This window comes from Pollicipes pollicipes, unplaced genomic scaffold (genome assembly GCF_011947565.3).
Source record: "Pollicipes pollicipes isolate AB1234 unplaced genomic scaffold, Ppol_2.1 Scaffold_2655;HRSCAF=3109_pilon_pilon_pilon, whole genome shotgun sequence".
In the NCBI taxonomy this organism is placed as follows: Eukaryota; Metazoa; Arthropoda; class Thecostraca; order Pollicipedomorpha; family Pollicipedidae; genus Pollicipes; species Pollicipes pollicipes.
Window position 1 is genome coordinate 65,733 of NW_023596151.1, and position 21,291 is coordinate 87,023.

The 21,291-nt window shown below is 51.4% G+C and overlaps 1 protein-coding gene across 1 annotated transcript; it reads right to left on the minus strand.

Annotated features, from left to right (window-relative positions):
• Window positions 1-231: 231 nt before the first annotated feature.
• On the minus strand, window positions 232-15,987 carry LOC119114558 (kynureninase; the record flags this gene model as incomplete). The annotated part of the gene is made up of 9 exons (XM_037238649.1): window positions 15,879-15,987; window positions 7,325-7,493; window positions 7,032-7,152; window positions 5,212-5,311; window positions 4,252-4,543; window positions 2,519-2,664; window positions 2,036-2,145; window positions 1,560-1,662; window positions 232-393 (listed from the first exon to the last, which is right to left on the minus strand). Coding segments are annotated over exons 1-9 (1,242 nt in total), but the record flags the coding sequence as incomplete, so codon positions are not given.
• Window positions 15,988-21,291: the final 5,304 nt, after the last annotated feature.

Below are 21,291 nucleotides of genomic sequence, written 5' to 3' on the forward strand. Positions count from 1 at the left end.
AGTCCACCTGCGCGACCCGCATCCTACCTTCACGCCCTCTGAACCGACACCGCGACCTCGGTGACCTCTATCTCTGACCGATCTTGCCACCCTCTGGCCCGTCACCGCGACCTCAGTGACCTCTGTCTCTGACCAACCTCGCCACCCTCTGACACGTCACCATGACCTCGGTGACCTCTGTCTCTGACTGACCTCAATGCCCCGGCGCTGCAGCTCGGCATGGACGCCATGCAGATCGGGGAAGCGGAAGGAGAGCTGACAGCCCCGCTGGTGCGGGTCACGGGGCGTCATCTGGCATGCCTCGGGCAGCCGGCGTGCCGCCAGCAGCTCCAGGTAACCGGTCAGCAGCGTCTGCTTCTCTAGCAGCTGGTCCATCGACACCTGGTCGAAAATCTGTGCCGAAGAGAGCATGGAGGTAAGCATGCGGTTTCGATACGCTGGAGAGGGATGGAACACGCTGGATTGAAGCAGGCAGAGGAACAACACAACCATAGCGCTGACAGTCACCTGGGTGCTGTGGTCGGTCCTGAGAAGCGCTGGAGCTCAGCCCATGCTCCAGGTGTCGAGGCATAGTTTCCGTTCGGGAAACTTCTTTTAAAAATGTGGCATCGAAGCTTTCACGCCGGGTGAATTATGGACCATGATCTGAATGGGCAGCAGCCACCACCACTATTCATGACGTATCAAAGGACACTCGCATCCGACACGGTAGCGACCCAGGCCGCCTTTCATCCCGATGCCATGATGCTGTGCTGCCCCGGGGTGCGGCGGGAGCGGTGCTGCAGGCTGCTGTTACGTCCAACGGCGTCACTTTGTATACTTTCGGGGATGCCTGAGCTCCCCAATGCTGGCACGAGCCCCCCCCCCCCCCAATGCCCATGCAAACAGGGAAAACTGGGCCAACAATTATCAAGAACAATTATTTTACCTATTGGTGTACTAGGCAATAAATATCACTATTAGTATCGTGTTTATTTTGTACCAAGTAGTGGCCTTAAGGTATGTGATCTTTTTGTCACGCTAGCTCTTTCATGTGCTGACCCAGTTGTCAAAAGTTTGACCAGATTTTCAAATGATAACATCTGGATAGAGATTAAGAGCAATGACTGCAACATGCTGCAGCCTTTAACTGGTGGCCCAGTTAAAAGTTATCCCATGTTTTCCCCAGCAGTGGCAGGTGTACTTGCACAATGTACAGTGTACGTGTCGTATAATGGTGACTCTGATGGCCATACAACATGATCAGCGATGGTGGAAGTCATCAGCGATTCCTTATCAAGATTAACTAAGACGTCTTTCTGATAATTACAAGCCATTGTAGGCTTTTCATAAAAGGAGCTCATATTAGCGTGAAAGGGGATGGTGTCCCTCCGCAGGAAAACAAGTTTGAAGGCAGGTGAGTTACAAAATGAAAAAAAAAATTAACACTGAGGACACCAATTCAAGTAGGCAAAGTCCGGGAAAAAAATCAGGCTTTAGGGATAGGTTAGATCAACCTTTTTGGCTGCCCCCCCCCCCCCCTCCTACAACTGACTTTACAAAGTGTTACCCCTACTTACGTCCATGCTGGCCCGGTTCATGGCCACCAACATTTGTGGCGGATTGCATAGCTTCAGGCTGTTGACTCCCACCGAGGCGTCAATGGAGTCCCTCATGTGGAATCTGCGCACAGTCAGCGATACACTGGTCAGTCGGCGTGGGTTCCTCTCAATGGCTCTTGACTTCAAGGCACCTTTAAACATGCTTGCTATGAGCGCTCAGCAACGCGATGTAGCTGGTGCAGCTTTCCATTTCTGCCTGTCTTCTGCTCGGGGGTACGCCAATGAACGCCGAGTGAAAATGAACGGTTTGTTGCTCGCTTGATATTGTTTTATTCTAACGAAAAAATCTGCCCTTATTGGTGGATCAGATAGCTGAGCTGGGATCTCGTCCTCAAGCACCCGCACGGCAGAGACGTCTCGCTCCGTTCACATCCGCATCGACCTGCGGCGACCTGCTTGGCCTGCAGGCGGTGACCTGCGTGGTCTGCACGCACCGCGTCTCGGCCTTGTTGCCCCACCAGCCGTGCAGCAGCGGCAGGTGCGAGAGCATGTGCTGATTGTGCACGAACGCTCCAGCGATGCAGCCCGGCCCCGAGTTGAGGTACTGCAACACAGACGCGCCAACGACACGGTCATCAGCCGCCGCCCGCGATCGCCAATATCGACGGCGGTCCAACGATTCAGTTCTGATGCAAAGTAAACCACCAAGGCCAGTGCATCACGTGTGGTCAATACTGGAAACGGCAAGGAGCGTATATGACCACGCTCTATGAAGGAGCGTATATGACCACGTTATATGCAGGAGCGTATATGACCACGCTATATGGAGGAGCGTATATGACCACGTTATATGCAGGAGCGTATATGACCACGCTATATGGAGGAGCGTATATGACCAGCGTATATGACCACAGGTAAAAACTAAGGAGTGCAATGCTGGCGAAATCTTCGGGCCTGCTGCAACCCAGATGACTAACCTTATACGTGCACCAGCAGGCGAAGTCCACATTCCATTTGTGCAGCTCCAGCTTGACGTTGCCGATGGCGTGCGCCAGGTCGAAGCCGACCACGCACCCGGCCGCGTGACCCGCCTTGGTGATCGCCTCCATGTCAAACTTCTGGCCTGCATCACACCGCCTCCACTGAGCCCTCCGCGCTTGGCGTAGGTAGCAACGGTTTGCAGCAACACGGTATTCTGCACCCCATATGCAAGGCGATCTACAATTTTACATGATGTGCGTGCATGGCGTTAGCAGCATTCCTTGCCTACAGCGCATTCGCCATGTAAAAAACACGGAACGAGGTGGAAGGACAATATACTATTGTTCGTCAAAACTAGGTTAGTGAACAATGAAACTGAAGTAAACATCATGAAAAAATAGTTCGTCGCAGATCAGATTACCATCTTTTTAAGCCCCTGGGCCCTGTCGTATCGTTTGTGAACCTGATCTTAACCCTTATCCCGATAGGAACAGGTCAACGCGACCCCCTGAGGTTTACTGAGGATACCTCTTTAGCATGGTTAGCAATTGCGTCAAAACGTTCAGCTGACTAAATTCCACCAGCCCAATTTCCGTAGCCTATGGGACATTCATTGCTTTGTTTGGACAACATAAACGTGCCCCTCACATATTTAGTTTCGGAGCAATAGCGGCTTTTGTGAAATTATACGCGGCGATCTACGGCTGGTGCGGACGGCAGTAGCAACGAACGATTCCGCGGAACGCGTGCGGAGGGCCGACACTGTTACATTAACGTAATCATACACGATGAATGCATCTTCAAGACACATATAAATACGTACACTGGTATTCAAAGTTGAACAAAACGTACGCCTCTTAAGATTGAGTGCCGCTATGCCGCATGATCGTTTGACCTTTGACCTGGCATAATGAGGTCAACTATGCTGATATATATGAGGTCAACTGACAACCATTTCACTGCCCTTTTCTGCCAGAGTTCATCTCTCTTCTTTAGAAAACGACCGGGGGAGGCCGCATCAACTACCTCCCTTCTAGTCCAAGTTAGGAAAAATGGCGCATCGGGGTGAGGGTTAGCCATGGAAAATTGTTCAGATAAATGTTGACGTCCTCATGCGACAACACAGCTCCAGTGTTTGATAGAGCTCCCCCCCCCCCCCCTGGTTCCATGACATTGCCCAGAATGTTATTCACTACCTATACATATGTCTTTCTGACTCCCTTCCTCCCCAACACATCCCCCTATTTCCTTCCTTTCGGCGTGGGCCTCATTCCCTTGTCCCGTCGCTCCCCTGCCCAGCTCAAACATCGCGCCGAACCGTAACCCTCCCCCCCCCCCCAAAAAAAAACGTGCTCGCCGCTGGTCTTACCGGTGAAGTAGTGCTCGCCGCTGGTCTTACCGATGAAGTAGTGGACGCCGCTGGTCTTACCGGTGAAGTGGTGCTCGCCGCTGGTCTTACCGGTGAAGTAGTGGACGCCGCTGGTCTTACCGGTGAAGTAGTGCTCGCCGCTGGTCTTACCGGTGAAGTAGTGCTCGCCGCTGGTCTTACCGGTGAAGTAGTGCTCGCCGCTGGTCTTACCGGTGAAGTAGTGGACGCCGCTGGTCTTACCGGTGAAGTAGTGCTCGCCACTGGTCTTACCGGTGAAGTAGTGGACGCCGCTGGTCTCACCGGTGAAGTAGCGCTCGCCGCTGGTCTTACCGGTGAAGTAGTGGACGCCGCTGGTCTTACCGGTGAAGTAGTGGACGCCGCCGATCAGGATGACGGCGATCTCGTGGCCGTGTCGGGCGATCAGGTCGAGCACGTCCTCGGTGCGGAACACGTCCTCGCCGGGTCGGCGGCGCAGCTGGATGACGGAGTTGGACGGGTCGTAGCCGCGGCGGCGCACCTGCGAGCCGACTGCGTACTTGTCGCTCGGGAACGCCTTCTCCTCGATGAGCACCTTGTGCCGCAGCGGCGTCGGGTGATAGAAGGCGATGAGCAGCAGGTGCAGGTTCACCGTCAGCCCGTTCATGACGGCCACCTGCAGCGGTGAGGGCCGTCAGGCGGCGGCCGGACGGCACACCACTCCGTCAGGCGGTGGCCGGCACGGCACGCCACTCCGTCAGGCGGTGGCCGGCACACCACTCCGTCAGGCGGCGGCCGGCACGGCACACCACTCCGTCAGGCGGCGGCCGGCACGGCACACCACTCCGTCAGGCGGCGGCCGGCACGGCACACCACTCCGTCAGGCGGCGGCCGCACGGCAAACCACTCCGTCAGGCGGCGGCCGGCACGGCACACCACTCCGTTAGACGGCGGCCGGCGCGGCACACCACTCCGTCAGGCGGCGGCCGAAGCGGCACACCACTCCGTCAGGCGGCGGCCGGCGCGGCACACCACTCCGTTATGCGGCAGCCGGCGCGGCACACCACTCCGTTAGGCGGCGGCCGGCGCGGCACACCACTCTGTCAGGCGGCGGCCGGCGCGGCACACCATTCCGTCAGGCGGCGGCCGGACGGCACACCACTCCGTCAGGCGGCGGCCGGACGGCACACCACTCAAGTCTCGGCTGCCCCGATATCGTCACAGACCAAACAGCGTGTACGAGCTGCTGCTCTGCGCCCGCAAGGCTGGCAGGACGGCATGGGCGACAATGGTGCGATCTGACAACCTCGCGCCGCCAACTTAGGTGTTGTGATTGGGCCTGACCTCGTCTGGATGCGCTCCGACCAATCGCGCGTGGGAGCCGTTGACCTCGAGGTCACATTTGGCGGCGGGCAGTACACCCATGAAGTGCGTTTGATGGCCCCTGCAAGGTAGAATTACAAACATGAGATCTTGAGGAGTCACAGCATCGTCGCGTAAACACTGTGTGATATTTCTGCCAGATTTGTAATAAGACATTCTAATATGCAGCAGCGCAAGGGGGTCGATGCAGAGGAAACTATATTTAACTTAGGAAACTTGGCGGCATCGTGTCAAGGAGCACTAGGGCGCCGAGAAGAGTGAGGGTTGGGGGCAGCGGAGGTCCTATGATGGGGTTCGCATGGGGAGAGATCTGGTAAGGTTCGCTCAATGAGGTAGGGATGCGCACCGAGCGTAACACAAAAACACGCTCACCTCCGCGTAAAAAAGAGAACTCTCTGCACACTATTTTTTAATTGATGACTTTTACATAGCTGTATATGAAAACAATGTAAAATTATGTGACATATTATACTCGGTTTTTTAAAATTCCTGTGTCGATGTGCGTTGAGTGGAGTCATGCTGTGTCCGGCACCATTGCAACATTGCAAATGTTGGGTTTCATCCCTGTGGAAAATAATTTATTGAACATAACACCATTCAAATTTCGTTATCTTCGAAACCATTACCTTGCATGACACTCATGTGATAGCCATCCACAAATTTCGTATTGATCAGCTGTGGGGTCGCATTCTCCGCCTACTTGTGCCACGTGCGGCCATGCTGGGTAATGACCAGAAGTGCCAATGAGATTTCAAATTTTTGAAATCCCATCGGCACTTCTAGTCGTTTCTAGTCATTGGCACATAACCATAGTCTAGTCTTCTCAAATTTTTGAAATCCCGAAAATCCGAAGTCTTATTTGGAAGTTGGACGGACTGGGCGGAAATCGTTCACCATAACTTTTATTTCTTTTCATTCAGCTTCAGTAAGGGTATGTAGTGACGCGAGAAAATTCTGGAGTTATTGCTTTTCGGTATTAATTATTTTATACGCACTTCCAAAATTATGGAAAAACCTGATTCATTGACACTTTTGAACGTGCAGCTGGCCCATCCTTGAACTTTGGAATGGACTTTGAACAAGAACGACTAGAAAACGGCACCTCTGGTAATGACGGCCATGTGCGTCAGCAGTGTGCAGAGTACGACAGAGGAATTTTGTTTGCAGTCTGATACTCATAGAAACGAAAAAAGGCACAGGATTATTGAATTTTGCCACACTCGTTGTTTTAAGCACGAGGTCGGTAACACGTCTCTTAATGTACCTCGTGATGTTCAGCAACACACTTCAATACATCCAGGAAGGGCCGGCAACAAACCTTGGACTGCCTAATTGGTCTTGAGTGGCCAAGTTAGTTTGCATCTAGCAGGAGGTCTGCCCTAGATCGAGAAGTCTAAGCTCAATTGCTGCTGCAACATGCTTTCAGCCTCCATACACCTCGATTTTAAAAAGAGCGAAGCACGGGTCAAAACTCACGGGCCATGGTTTCGATTCAAAAGGCTTGCCCCTAGCTCGCGTCGCAGGGAAGAGTATGTACGATGCGTGGCGACGGTGATGACTGCATCAGTTGCACGGGACAATAAACCCCAGACAGCCAAACGGAGACCATGCTTTAGATACAACAAAAAGCAGATAGATAAACGAATCGAAACGCAGTGCATATTGGCATTGTAACCCCAATGCTGGTTGGCGTTGTGTAAAACACAGCAGTAAACAATCAATGGAGGACAACAAATCACTCATAGCTTTGGCTTATTTTTGTGTTATGACGCAGTTCTTACCACTCTCCCCACTGTTGCAGCATTTTACTGCAATACTCGTCAGTTTTCTTGGGCTTCAGCCCCAGCGAGTTCCCGTTCATGTAAATTATATCGTCCTCAGGGTTGACAGCACTCAGGTCAACTGAAAAAACAGGCCTACGTCAAACACATGACAGAGAAAAACAGCACTATTCTACGTGCATCATATAAGCAGAGTATGGTCTTGCTTTCCACATTCAGTACGTCACAAAAATAACCATCATCCATCGGATAAAATAACCATCATTTATTAGCTACAAACTGTTTACACTTACCTCCCGGCTTCGTCTTCATTTTGGGAATTTCAAACTGGCTCCTGAAGGCGGCGAGGCTGTCGTGTTTGTCAAGGTTCGCCGCCATTTGTTCCGAGGTCACCTCGCACTGCCACATGGTCGCCAGGCAGCTCAGCGTGGTCGTCGGATCGCATGGGACATCCCCCGGTACCTGCAGCAAGTTCGCCGACCGCTGGCGTGAGCACGGGGCAGTCGGGACACAGAGTCGCTCGATGTCGCCACCGTCTGTCGAGCCGCCGCCACTGACGACAACTACATGACGACCATCCAAAGACATGCTAGAGGAACTCAGGCTGCACGTCCGACGAGCTACCGAAAGAAACGAAAGGGTCTGGTCGAAAGGATAGAGGTCGGAAATCCCAAAAGTGAGCTACTTTTCAGCCGAAGAGGTGGGAGCCATCCTTTGGGAGGCGCACTCGGTGTGCTCCATTGAGAGGAACGCGAATTACTAGTTGAAACCAGCACCGTTATATATAATTATTGTTTTCAACACAAAAAGTCGTAGTTTTGTCAGATTGCGTTGACATTGTCGTGATGGGAATAGCTCAAAATGTGACCTTCATAAGCCACGAAACGTGTGACTTTGTTTTAAGGTTATGCAAAAAAGTGCTATATGTTTCGATCGCGTAAAGACCGTGATCTATGATCCAATGCATCTCAGAATGTGTATTTGAGTCTTGATTATGATCTCTTTGTTGCCATACTGTCCTTTCCAGCCGCGAATGTAGCACTTTCAGACACCTAGCTCCCTAACGAGAGGACGCGGCCTCTTTATCCTCAGAGAGAGGGGGAGGCAGTCCTCCCTATCTCCACAACCTTCTTGCAGGAGAAAATATATTTTTAGAACATATTTTCACTGAGGGGCGCCTGTCTTCAATTGCTACCGTCACGAACTTTTCTCACATTGGTAGGTTTACATTGGTACAAATACGAGAAAGACACTACTAGGATTCCAAAAGACGGTGCGCGGATTTTCTCCTATACTGACCGAGCACATGCAATGTTGTTATCTTCCGTGCCTGGAGTTTAAGCCGCCTTAGGCGGTCAGATGGGAGTATCACGTGCATGCGACCTTTGCATGTAATAGGTTTTTTGAAGCGAAGGGCAGAACTGATATTGAATTGTAGTATGCGTACTACGACGTAATGAATTCCCTTGGTACTGCCTGCAATTTTCGTGCGTCCTCGTCAGTTCCCATCACATATGATACCTCTTCCACCGCCGTGTTCTTGCAGTAGCTTTAGCTCGCAATTTGATGCGGTTACACAATATTGCGTGTCTTGTCTGCTCATTGTGCACCCTGAAACATTCTGAAAGCATACGGCAGACTTTGAGGGATCAAAGGCAGAATTTGGTGGTACAGTTTAACGTGCCAAAAGGACACGGCACGGTCGAGCCTGTCCTCTGCTGTGAGCCTGACGTTTGGCACGCTCACCACCACCACCCGCGGATCGCCCCTCTCAAGGAGAAATAGCACGCGCCTAATCCTCGCCACGCCACTCGGCCACGGCTGGGTGGATCGGAAGGCAGGCGCTCTAACCAACTGCGCCGCCGGGGCGGGCATCAATTGTATTTGCTTTTAGCTTCATTACGCTGCAACATTTCACTAATGCAACCTGAACAGGTCCCCTTCATTCACTGATTCCCCTTCAAGTTCGTAGCATTCCTATTGCTTTCCGTATGGGAGCTGCGAATACCAACTCTACAGAGGCACACAAGGGCAGCGTCACCAGAGGAGCAAAAGGCCAATGCCCTCACCGCTTGCGGAGGGAAGGAATGTATTCACGCAGTTTGTTCTCCGTAATGTGAGGCAAAACCTTGGCAAAACTTGGCCAATGCAAAACTTGATCGCCTTTTCATGACCTGATCTGTCAGTTCAGCGGCTCAGCTGAAAGCAGTTCCAGCGCTCCGCAGGGGCTGCAGACTTGCTTCGCTTAGTGGTGATGCAGAAGAAGATTAATGCAGCAGCAGTGCGTCATGTGCATCGCCTTCGCCTCGATTGAGCAGGTTCAGCTCGTGCCGCAGTCCAAATGCCAACCTTAACGCATCACGCCGGCGAACGTCTGGCTGCGCCCAGAGCCGTGTAACAAGCGGTGTTGATGCAGGAGTATGGAGTATGTCACATACACCTGGAAGGAGTATGTGAGCTCTGTGATCCTCAAGCAGCAGGTCGTTTGAAAGTTTGTCGTCTCCGTAATGAAAAGCCATATTTACTTCAGTTATGATTTTTCCGTCCCCAAAGTAAAAAGGTTGGAATCGGACGAACAAGTCTTATCGTGGTGCGGAGTAAATATGCATGAAATATCACCCTACGCAGCTTTTCCATTTTACGTACACGTATTCATACCTTGATTCATCGTATGATCAACTGGTCTAGACTATGATATGCATTGTGAAAAGAAACTACGGGGCTGCGATAGCAAAGATCCGCCAGCATAGGACAAGCAGCGTCCTTCCACGCTGGAAGGGAGAGGGAATAGTGACTGTTCGGGTTAGGTCTTTCCAGCCAACGCCCACAGAGGCCAACGCCAATTTTGGGAAAGTTGTGGCCCCCAGCCCCTGCGCCATCCCCGGCTCCCGCGCCCCTAGCCTTGTCGCGGTGTAATGCATGTCATACGAGGACTTCTGCGTAACAACGATAATTTATGAGAACGCCAATGCATTATTTGTCACCCATTTTGCAGTCAAACGTTGTGATAGTTTTACCATATCTCACCCCCCCCCCCTAAATTGATGGCACCGTCCGTGCACGGTAATCCTGATCGGCCACCACCCACACACTGCAGCCAGATGTGTCGATTCCACAAATAAATCCATCTTGGGAATTGGTTTGTGCATGCCATCCTTCGTTCAGGTGCCTCTACTGATTTAGCAAAGCTGCGGCGCGCGGCGGGCTGGGAGATGTCATAGGATGGGTCCACGAGCGCGTGCTGTTTTTGCACGACGACGGAAGCTTAACGCTCGTTACTTAAACATTTCTACCAGTGTAAACTTTTGTGCCCCAGCGCGGCCTGCTCGTTCCGATTCCAGGAATCGCTTAGGAGCAAAACCGTAACCCGAGCGAGCCTCCATATCAACAAGTACTAGCCGGAAGTCGGCCAATTTACACTTTTGGCTGACTGATATCTTGGCGATTATAGATCGCACCACCGTGAGGTATATTTCATCGTTTTCAAGGCGTTTTAATGCGAGCTGTCTGATCAGGTGGCATGCCTCCGCATCTTGAAATATCACCGCTCCATATAACACGAGAGACGTATAATTGTTTAATCACAAAATCGATGACCAGGCTTTGCGGCGATTCAAAAGGCTTGTATTGACGCAGGGCTGGGAAGGAAACTTATTGCCCTGGCAAATAGGTGGTATGCGTAATATCCCGGCTATAGACAAATAGGTGTATGCTCTGTATGCGTAATATCCCGACTATCGACAAATAGGTGCATGCTCTATATGCGTAATATCCCGACTATCGACAAATAGGTGTATGCTCTATATGCGTAATATCCCGACTACAGACAAATAGGTGTATGCTCTATATGCGTAATATCCCGGCTATAGACAAATGGGTGTATGCTCTATATGCGTAATATCCTGGCTATCGTAAGCCATGACTACAAAAATAAGCGGCATGTTTTAAATGGATCGATTTCTGGGACTACCGCCCACGTTTAACGGTACTTATTGCGTAAGCCCTGACCCGCTCTATCCGATCGTGAAATGTCGTGTTCAAGGCAGAATCTGGTGGCGAAATGTTAATGTGCCGTAACGCGCCGTAATGTCCGGCACCGTCCATCCTAGTCTCTGACGTCAAGTGACCTTAGCAAGGCCTCTGTCACCGTCCGCAGGCCATCCCAGACAAGGGTAATGGTTGTTTATGATGATGCATTTGTCAGAAGGCCCATGTGGTGCTTTACGTTTTGACGCGTCGTGATAAATAGCACATACGGGAAACATAGTTACAAAGCAATCTCGTCACTGGCACGGGGACACACGCACACATGGACATGAACACATGAACGGCATATTGCCAAACGTTGCAAAATTCACAAGTCTGTGTTTGATTACATGTGCCGGCAGCATGGCCTGTTTCACGTGGCATCCAAAAGCCGGCGCTTGAGAGTCAACGCCCAGCCTATATTGATCAGCTCTACGCCCGGCTAGTTCAGTCAGCACCTTCCCGCTGCTGGGCAGGTTTGGGAGGGGTGCGGCGTTATGCACCTCTAGTGTCGTGTTGTTCGTACCTCTGTACCCTTTCCGATCGTGCAATACATGCTCTCGGGCAGAAAGCCATGAATCCACCTGTTTGTAGGCTTTTGAAGCACTGATCTAAGCAGCCAGATCGAATGAAAACGTGAAGCCAACTGCGTGCGCGGATTGGCTTGGTGTATCGGCCGCATCTCACTGTCATATCTCAAAGCTGTCTGCCCCGCATGTGCGACAGCAATCGACCACAGAGTGGCATGCGTAGTTTTGTCTTCAAGAAACCCATGTCGAATACAAGGCGGTGTAGCATGAAACGATAAAAATTGAGCGCGCAAACTGCGCAGGAGGGAAAACTGCCCATTTCAACTTATATATATATATATATATATATATATATATATATATATATATATATATATATATATATATGTATATATATATACACATATGCATGCATATATATATAGATAGATAGATAGATATACATATATATATATATATATATATATATATATATATATATAGATATATGTATATCTATCTATCTATCTATATATATATGCATGCATATGTGTATATATATATACATATATATATATATATATATATATATATATATATATATATATATATGTATATATATACACATATGCATATATATATATATATATATATATATATATAGATAGATAGATAGATATACATATACATATATATATATATATATATATATATATATATATCTATATATTTCCTTGCGTCAAAACATATCGTCGGGTACCATCGTTTAGAGGCGTATGGGCACTAGCTCATTGTTCGGAGGCGACTTTTCTGCAACGCTGCAATGTAAACAAAATTTTACCCCCCCCCCCCATTCAGCTAACGTGGGGAAACGTAAAATTTGTACCATGTGCGAAAAATGCCTAGCACCAGCCAACACCAGGCCGAAGTGTCAGCGATTCCGGCATCGCGTCAACACGAAAGAGAGAGAGAGAGAGAGAGAGAGAGAGAGAGAGAGAGAGAGAGAGAGAGAGAGAGAGAAGAGAGAGAGAGTGCGAGAGAGAGAGAGAGAGAGAGAGAGAGAGGAGACGAGAGAGAGAGAGAGAGAGAGAGAGAGGGAGAGAGAGGGAGAGAGAGAGGGAAGAGAGAGAGATAGGAGAGAGAGATAGGAGAGGGGAGAGAGAGAGGGAGAGAGAGAGATAAAGAGAGAGGGGGAGAGAGAGAGAGGGAGAGAGAGAGGGAGAAGAGAGAGGGAAGGAGGAGAGAGGATAAGAGAGAGGGAGAGAGAGAGAGAGAGAGGGGGGGAAGTGTGAATGGAGAGCGGAGAGAGAAAAGAGTGGAAGAAGGAGAGGGATATGGACGAAGGGAAAGAAAGACTGAGAGAAATGGTGGGGCATGAAGATCAAACAGTCCAACGGTCTTGTCCACTGTGACTCATATCCACCCAAGATGTACTTTTTTCCATCGCTTGGTTCACAGCTGCTCAAAATGTGAGTAATGCCAAATTAACAGCTTTTTTGACGCCGACGTATATTTAAGTTCGTCTAGGCAATGCCGGACCAGACTTATAAACTCTAGATAGGTGGAATACGTCATGAACATGCAGTGAATGGGCTTCCTATGACAAGACAGAACGTTGAACAGGCATGGCACAATTAAGAATAAAGTAGATGAAATTTGGAAGTGTTGTAGAATTAAGAGCGGTTGAAAATGTATGGTCTTGTAATAACAAAAATTCAGACTGTGACGCACCTCGCGCGGCCACCAGAAGTGGGAACATTACATGAAACAACGAGCCGTCTAATGGCGTCTGCCCGAAAAGGGCATTTCACAAGTGAGGCAAAAAGCTCGTATTTTCATAACCTGTCCCCCAGACCAGCCGGCATGAGCCAACGCAAAATCATAGACGCGCCAGTTGGATGACTACCTGCGGATGTGGATGAGCTCAGTAAAACCTTTACTAGTCGAAGTGCCACATTCGACATCCTGTGCTCTCCAGAACATGGTGGCCATGGTGACCTGACTCAAGGTCACCATGTACTGGAAAGGATGGGTTATCGTCTATGGCACATCGATTGGTGAAGGTTTCATGTTGATCAATCAAATAGGTTCACAGCATGGGGCTCGCTGCAACCGTAGTTCTCTGTTTGTTTGTTTTTTCGTATTTTTGGAGAGCTTTTACCATGCCTAAGGTCATCATATCCTGGGGAGGATAGGTTAAAGACCAAGCGGCGACGAATGGTGAAGGTTTGCTGTCGATCGGTATCATAAGCTCGGAGCATGGGGTTGCCAACAGGCTCAGCCGTCCGTTTAGACTATTCCGAGTATATCCACAAATTGCCCACAAAATGTCTCCCCACACGGAAGTGCTGGAAAATGTATCGGCCACTAGAACATATGTTTCTCTATCAACGCTGCATTGCGCGCAATTTCATCACAATCGACGTTTTGTGAATGCATATGCTGAAAAGAACTTTGAACGGTGAGAGCGTTTCAGTCTCTTCCACGAAGGGCAGGCATTGATATGAGTCTCCCACACTCGTGGGCGAGTGGGCGATTTTTTTACCCCCGTTATGTGCGGATTAAAGCAATTCAAAAGTGGTACCTATGGTTAGTAGCAGTTGACGACGGCCCTCAGCAGCTTCAGACGCCGCCAGCTGTCGTGGACTAGTGCTACACGCTGGGGCTGCAAGGAGCTGTAGTGCTGTGATGAAACATTGACAGCGCAACTTTGACTCGAAAAATGACTGAGATCAATTCCCTCCTTCTATCGTGATGGTGGTGCAGTGTCACTACCCGGTGCTATTATAATTATATTAGACGTAAATGACCCTGAAATTTCACCAGATAACGTTTTTGAAAAATGCCCCACTGGTGAAACACTCCCTCAAAAGTGGTGTTCCACATTTATATGAGATTTTGAACTGAAATAGCCACCTTGAAGGTATTTCGGCACTGTTCACAATCCCATGCTTTTTAAGCCCTAAGCCCCTCTAGTTTCTGAGCTAACCGCCCGCGAAAATGGGAAGAGTTTTTCGGGGAGAGTATCTCAAAACCACCGCAGCATTTATGACGTCGTGACGTCATTCAAATTTTTCCATTCCATAAGCGATGCGGTGAGCAAGACCCCAACCAATGTAGTTGTCGAGGCGTTCGTATCTGGCGTTCGTGAGCACGATCTTCAGATATAACGGCCATCGGTTGGGTCTCAATCAATATTGTGCAAGATACGATGACGTAACCAAACCATGACGCCTTCAAGAGCATATTTACTTTACAGAGAATTGTGCTGTGTAGAGCAGTCTTTCCGCTTAAAAAGTATTCCTTCCAAAGAAAGTGCTCCACATTTGTATGGGATTTTGAGCTGAAATAGCCATGTTGAACATCATTCGCTACATTTGACGGTCTGCCCTTCTTAAGGTCCAAACTTCTTCAGGTCCTGAGGCACACATCCGCCAAATGTGCGGACTGTTTCGGGAAGCCTATTTCAAGGGAACCCAAGCATACATGACACCCTAACAACGTCATCCAAATCCTGCCATTTCATAAACCATGCGGCGACCAAGGTCGGGAAAAATCTGATTGTCAAGTCGCTCATAGTTGGCATCCGTGAGCATAATTTCCAGATACACCGAATATCAATTGGCTCTCAATCAATGTTGTGCGAGGTACACTGACGCAACCAAGCAATTGCATACTGAGGAGCAATTTACTGTGCAGAGTGTGTTGTCTACAGCAGCCGTTGACATAGAAGTATACCAACTGTTAGAATCGAGCTCCTTGAATGATATCCGATGCTTGCTTGCTAGAATAAGAGCTTGGCTTGCTGTGTATATCTTACACTAAATGTAGCTCACTCCATAGACTCAAAGGACTTGATCACGCTTTTTTTGGTAAACGGCGGTTCGTGCTGGGCCTACCAGCGATGGACAAATGTTTTAATGCGTTTCTGCACGAAGCACGTTCCTGTATATGTGAATGTGCTAATGTGAAATGGCTACTTGATTGCGACATAGATGTTTAAGGATGACACAATACAATTTTGGAATTACCACCCATGTATGACGATGAGGTTTGAAACTGCGAAGCTGCCAAAAGCATTAGGTGCGATCGCACCGGATCAGGCAGGCTGGGCATTCCATTCAAACACACAGCCCCTTTGCACTTCGTAAAGGCTTCTCAAACCACTTCACAGTTTGCTCGCAAAAGCAGGTTTGCCGACTTCAACGAATACCGAAGGCCTCCAAACACGCTAAAAATCCTGTGAAGAGTCTTAAGCGCGAAGACGGGACTTGAACCGCCCAGAATGTCATTGGTCGGAGGCAAAGCTCACCTTCCCGTCGCGGTCGCTGGAGGACGATGCAGGATGCATTGCTGCTGAGAAATCTAGCAATTCAGAGCTTGCCTCGCTGAGATGTGTTGGAGAATGGCGAGACCGCCTTTGGTAAGGTAAGGGGAAGGCTCGGGAGACAACCAAGTGTTCTGGATCAAAAAGCTATCCCCTGATTTCACACTTCTATCTTTAAGGCTGATCTGCCATGGCTGCTGGCTGAAATTTGAGCCTTGCTGTGCCAGCAATAGCGGCTGGCATTCGCAGTTCCCTTCACATAATCCACAGTACGGACATTAGCCAACCACAGCTGAGGCACCCGACGACCAATCAGCCGCTTGGGCGTGGGGGGCGTACCGGGTAGAAGGAGGCAGGGCTGCTGACATCACAGCAGGCCGGCGGGTCCAGAGAGCATGAGTCCTGGACCGGGGAGCCACGAGCAGGCCATCCCAATCGGCGTCACATTGGACGCGGTGGCCGGACGTGAGCCAACGTACCGCCGTGGCCGGACGTGAGCCAACGTACCGCCGTGGCCCGACGTGAGCCGACGTACCGCCGTGGCCAGACGCGAGCCAATGTATCGCCGTGGCCAGACGTGAGCCAACGTACCGCCGTGGCCAGACGCGAGCCAACGTACCGCCGTGGCCAGACGCGAGCCAACGTACCGCCGTGGCCAGACGCGAGCCAACGTACCGCCGTGGCCAGACGCGAGCCAACGTACCGCCGTGGCCAGACGCGAGCCAATGTACCGCCGTGGGCTAGGGACACAATCGAAGCCTGATTCGGCGTGCCGTGTTTGCCACGCTAGCTAGCGGGCATGAGTCTCCGATTAAGGGCTTAACACATATTTGTAGGGCGCCACCACCGGATAGCGACGGTGGGCACAACCGTCCACCATCGCCACAGACAGGCTATGCAATAGGCTTGGTCGGGTGTCAGGCATGTGCTTTTGCGCACCCTGATATTTTAGGAGGGCTCTCGGAAGCCGTGACAGGTCTAGTGCACACCGCATTGGTCAGCAGCAATAATGCTGCCAGGAGCCGGCCGTGACCAACAATGTAGTGGGAGAGGTGAAGCTTCAGCTGCGAAAGCATTCGTCTCCCTAAACAACTGTAAATGGACTTGCTCGCAGCACATTTTTTCGTTGGCAAAATTTCCTTTGCTCAATTTCCAAAGGCAAATACGAGTATCGCAGAGCCTCGTGCGCGAACAATCTCCGCACACAAATAAGTATTTGAATCCGCGAGTGCTCACACACGAAACTTTGCACACCGGATCCTTCGCATTACATCTGGTCACACATGCATTTCTTCGCATCACGTTTCTTCGTAGCATATTCCTAGTACACGATGCTTCGAGTAACATCCGCCTGCATGGCTGATTCTTCCCATCGCATAGCGTCGTATCGCACTCCTTCGTAATTGCGATTGATTACGCCGTCCTTTCCCGCGTAGGCCATTTATCATAGAAATATCTGGTAAACAGGGCAACATCTTTGATATTTCCTTGCATGGACGCTCCGTGGCTGCTTGCTCCCGTCACCATATTCCGTTGCTGTTCCTTACTGTTGCGACACACACTTGGGATGTCCTTCCACCCCGATCGTAATTGTATCATTACCAATCTTCAGACATGACCTCAAGGAGCTGGTGAATGGCGTGACTTTCTGCTGCCGCGTTTTCTCCAGTTCAAAAGCTAAGTCGAGTGTTTGACACTTCAATCAATCACAAACGACGCCGCGGGCTTGCCTGACGACGCAGTCTGGCACAGTCTGTGTCAATGTCACTGTGTCAGACTGTACCAATCACACGCTTTGCCTGACACGGCCCATTGGATCACCCGACGAGATGACAAAGGCCACGCCATTACAGTCACGTCGATTCACTTCACTCGCCCGTTTGACGACGTTGATCTCTCAGCCCTTTTACACAAGCTTCCATGTTACGGCGTGAGCCTCAATGATTTAAGAGCTGCATTGCTGACCGGAAGCAAATGGTAAGGGGAAACCCCTCTCCCATTGCCGTCACAAGCACACTCCTCGATCTTAGTGAAGCTTGATTGGCACTGAAATCGAGACCTGCTCACTCGCCGGAACCGCGTCGGGGTCCACAAATTTTTGAACGACGCGAGCTCCCGAGGCCCCGTTTACACGGCGCGCCGCTGTCTGTCAGCGTGCCGCCCTGGCGCGGGAGCCCCCAGCCCCTCCTGAGGCCCCGTTTACACGGCGCGCCGCTGTCTGCCAGCGTGCCGCCCTGGCGCGGGGGCCCCCAGCCCCTCCCGAGGCCCCGTTTTCTCGGCGTGCCGCTGTCTGCCAGCGTGCCGCCCTGGCGCGGGAGCCCCCAGCCCCTCCCGAGGCCCCGTTTACACGGCGTGCCGCTGTCTGCCAGCGTGCCGTCCGGGCGCGGGGGCCCCAGCCCCTCCGCCTCTCAGGCGCGCACGTCGGCAGCACTCGTTCCGCGTGGCCATTCCAGGATTGCCTCGCCTCCGGCCAACACAGCCTCTGGTACCTGGCGTCAATTTAGGTATTTTCAAGCTAGACGAGATCTGAATGTGATAAGCCTTTGGGAGGCGTAAGTGTATGTAGCTGTTCACAATTTCTTAATGTTTGTTCATGCTTGCGTGGAGCAATGTTGAAAATTGAAACTGGAACTGAAAGTAAAACTGGCCAATGTTAAGATGGCTTGATGATTTGGAAGCGGAATGTTCACCTACGTCATACAACTGGTTTCACGTTTCTATCCGGCCTGGTTGCCAGTATCTGACGCCAATCTCTAAAGATACCCCAAAATGGGCGGATGGTGATGGATTTAACACGATCACTCGTGAAATTCGAGACACCATAACCCACACGTCAGGTGGTACGCTTGTCCATGTCCTCCTTCAATACTGGTTGGTATGGTCTTCTTGCGACGGCTGGTGGACGAGGTTTGGGCCTGTTTTCCATCCCGCAATTCATCTGCACTCCCGGGGAAAAACCTAGTTTAGAACGCTGCATGCATACACACGTACACCACTGAAGCACACACATAGCCACTGAATCCACCGCAAGAGATGTGCAGGTACGCAGACCTTGCAGACGATTTGAGTTTGAACCCATCGCTTTTGAGACTGGGGGGGGGGGGCTGCGGTCCATCCACCAAGACTTCCATCAGAGTTGAGATTGCGGCTTGTTTACATATATGGAGATTACCTTGAGGCTGGCTGGCTCTGGCAGCTGCCATCAATCGTCTTCATTCGTGGCAATGCCGCCTCCGTGCCTGCCACAACAAGTTCTTATAATACGCCTGCCAGCGCACATCACTGACCCGCGCCCAAAGGCAAACAGACTGTGGTGAACTGGGCATTACATCCGGGGGCAACCAACATCATGAGCCCGTTTGATGGAACGCCTAACTCGTCGCCACCTAAGTGTGAGCTTCCTTCATACTCTTCGGCGGTCTGTCACCTCCTCTCAGACTTGCATGGCCGCCCGGTGAGGTCAGGCTCAGAGTGTCGCCCTCCGGTGCTGCACGCCCAGCTGAACAAGGCCACTATAAAACTGAAGAGCACCCGAACGAAGCGGAATGGGGTGCAACGGGCCGAGTCGGTACGCATTTAACAGAGGAACCGGAAGCAGCTATGCCCGGTCGCCTGCCCAGGCCTGGCTGCCTCCCCGTCGAGCCGCCCGTGGATCATTTGCTCGAGTGAAGAAGGTGGTAGCGCGCGACTCGCAGGACTCGGGAACATCGGCAATACGTGCTTCATAAACACGTTGCTGCAATGCCTGAGCATCACTCGTGCCCTGCGTGACTGCATCCTACGAGATGAGCACTCGAGAGACATCAGCACGACCACCTCTGCCACGAAGGGTGCTCTCATCAGAGCATTTGCCACGCTTATGCGAGGTCTTTGGAAGATCCCAGATGAGGCTTACCGGGCACTGACTCCCTCCCAGCTAAAGGCACAGTTCCGGCAATTTGCGGCCCGATTCATGTGTATCAGCAGCAGAACACATGGCAGCTCCTGAGATATCTGCTGGGGGGGGGGGGGGGGGGCTCGCGCGAAGAGGTGGGCCGTGTCAACGAATAACCCGACCACAGCCAACCACAGTGATGACACTCAGTGCTGCCCAGAAACCGCTGGAGCCCTGGAGGCGTTTCACGCTCACGTCATGGCGCACGGTGTGTGGTTACGCGTCCGTGACATTTAACCCGTTCTGGGCCCTGAGCCTTCCGATCCCATCCATAACGGGCCAGTTGCAATCGCTGGACTGCTTTAACCTTTTACCAAACAGAGGCACTCGACGGAAAGAAAATCCGGCATGCTCCATGTGTCAGAAGCGTTCAGAAATACTCAAAGAACTTCGCGTTTCAGAGGTTTCCGCACGTCCGCGTAGTATACCTGCAACGGTCCTTGCTGCAGCAGGATCAGTACAGAAACAGACTCGATACTACCGAGCTCTTCCCCACAGTGGTCCGTCGCCATACTCTGCCGTACCGGGAGACTGGAAGCACAACCTGTGCAGCGTGACATTACTGCGCCGCCTCCATCCACATGCTATTTATTCACATATCAGCGATGCGCCCGGATAAGTTTCTCTCGGCTTTAATGTTCGCCCACAGTGGCAGCTCCCTGTGCGGGGCCGCACACTCGGCCGCGTTTGCAAAGGCGTGGAGCCTGAACAAATCGTTTCCATTACATGTACAAAGGGTGTCTTTCCGCTACCTGACAAGCCGTGCTCGTCGCTAACGCGAGTTGTGACCGCCACTGGAGGCAGATGGGCGTGAGTTTATGCGTTGGACCGTCGCGGAAGTAAACACGTCATAGTTGTAAAGTTCGCATTCCGCGTAGCCGTCTGCGCTGTGCGTCGCTTGCACTAATCAGAACCCGTGCACCCAGCACGGCGGCCCCTGTTCCCAGGCCAGCGTCGCCTCGACCGGGTCAGATACACACCGCACGGCCTGTTGGACCCAGTGCACAATCTCCCAACCGAATTGACTTGGTGGCCATTAACCCATATGGAGAAAAGTATTACCTAAATAAGATATTCCTCCCCAGCCCCTTCGTCTCCCTCTCGATCAGCCTCAGTCTTCAATCCGGCCAACAGTCTGCGTCTGCAGTCTGACAGCAGCAGTCTCGGTGCACGGCTGAACGGCCACCTGCCAAACTTCACTCTGGCAAGATGTCCTATGCGCTGCAGACAGGACACCCTCCGACAACTGACCTCCGATGCTTGAGACACCCAACTGTAGGCGCCAGACCGCGCCCTGAGGCGCGTCAGCTCGGCGAGACAGGCAGATCGGCCGGCCGTGTCCGCTCTGCCGCTCACCAGGCCCTAAAGTTCAGCTGCGCAGGACTGACCGCCCGGGATCGGCCGGCCGTGTCCGCTCTGCTGCTCACCAGGCTGTAAAGTTCAGCTGTGCAGGACTGACTGCCC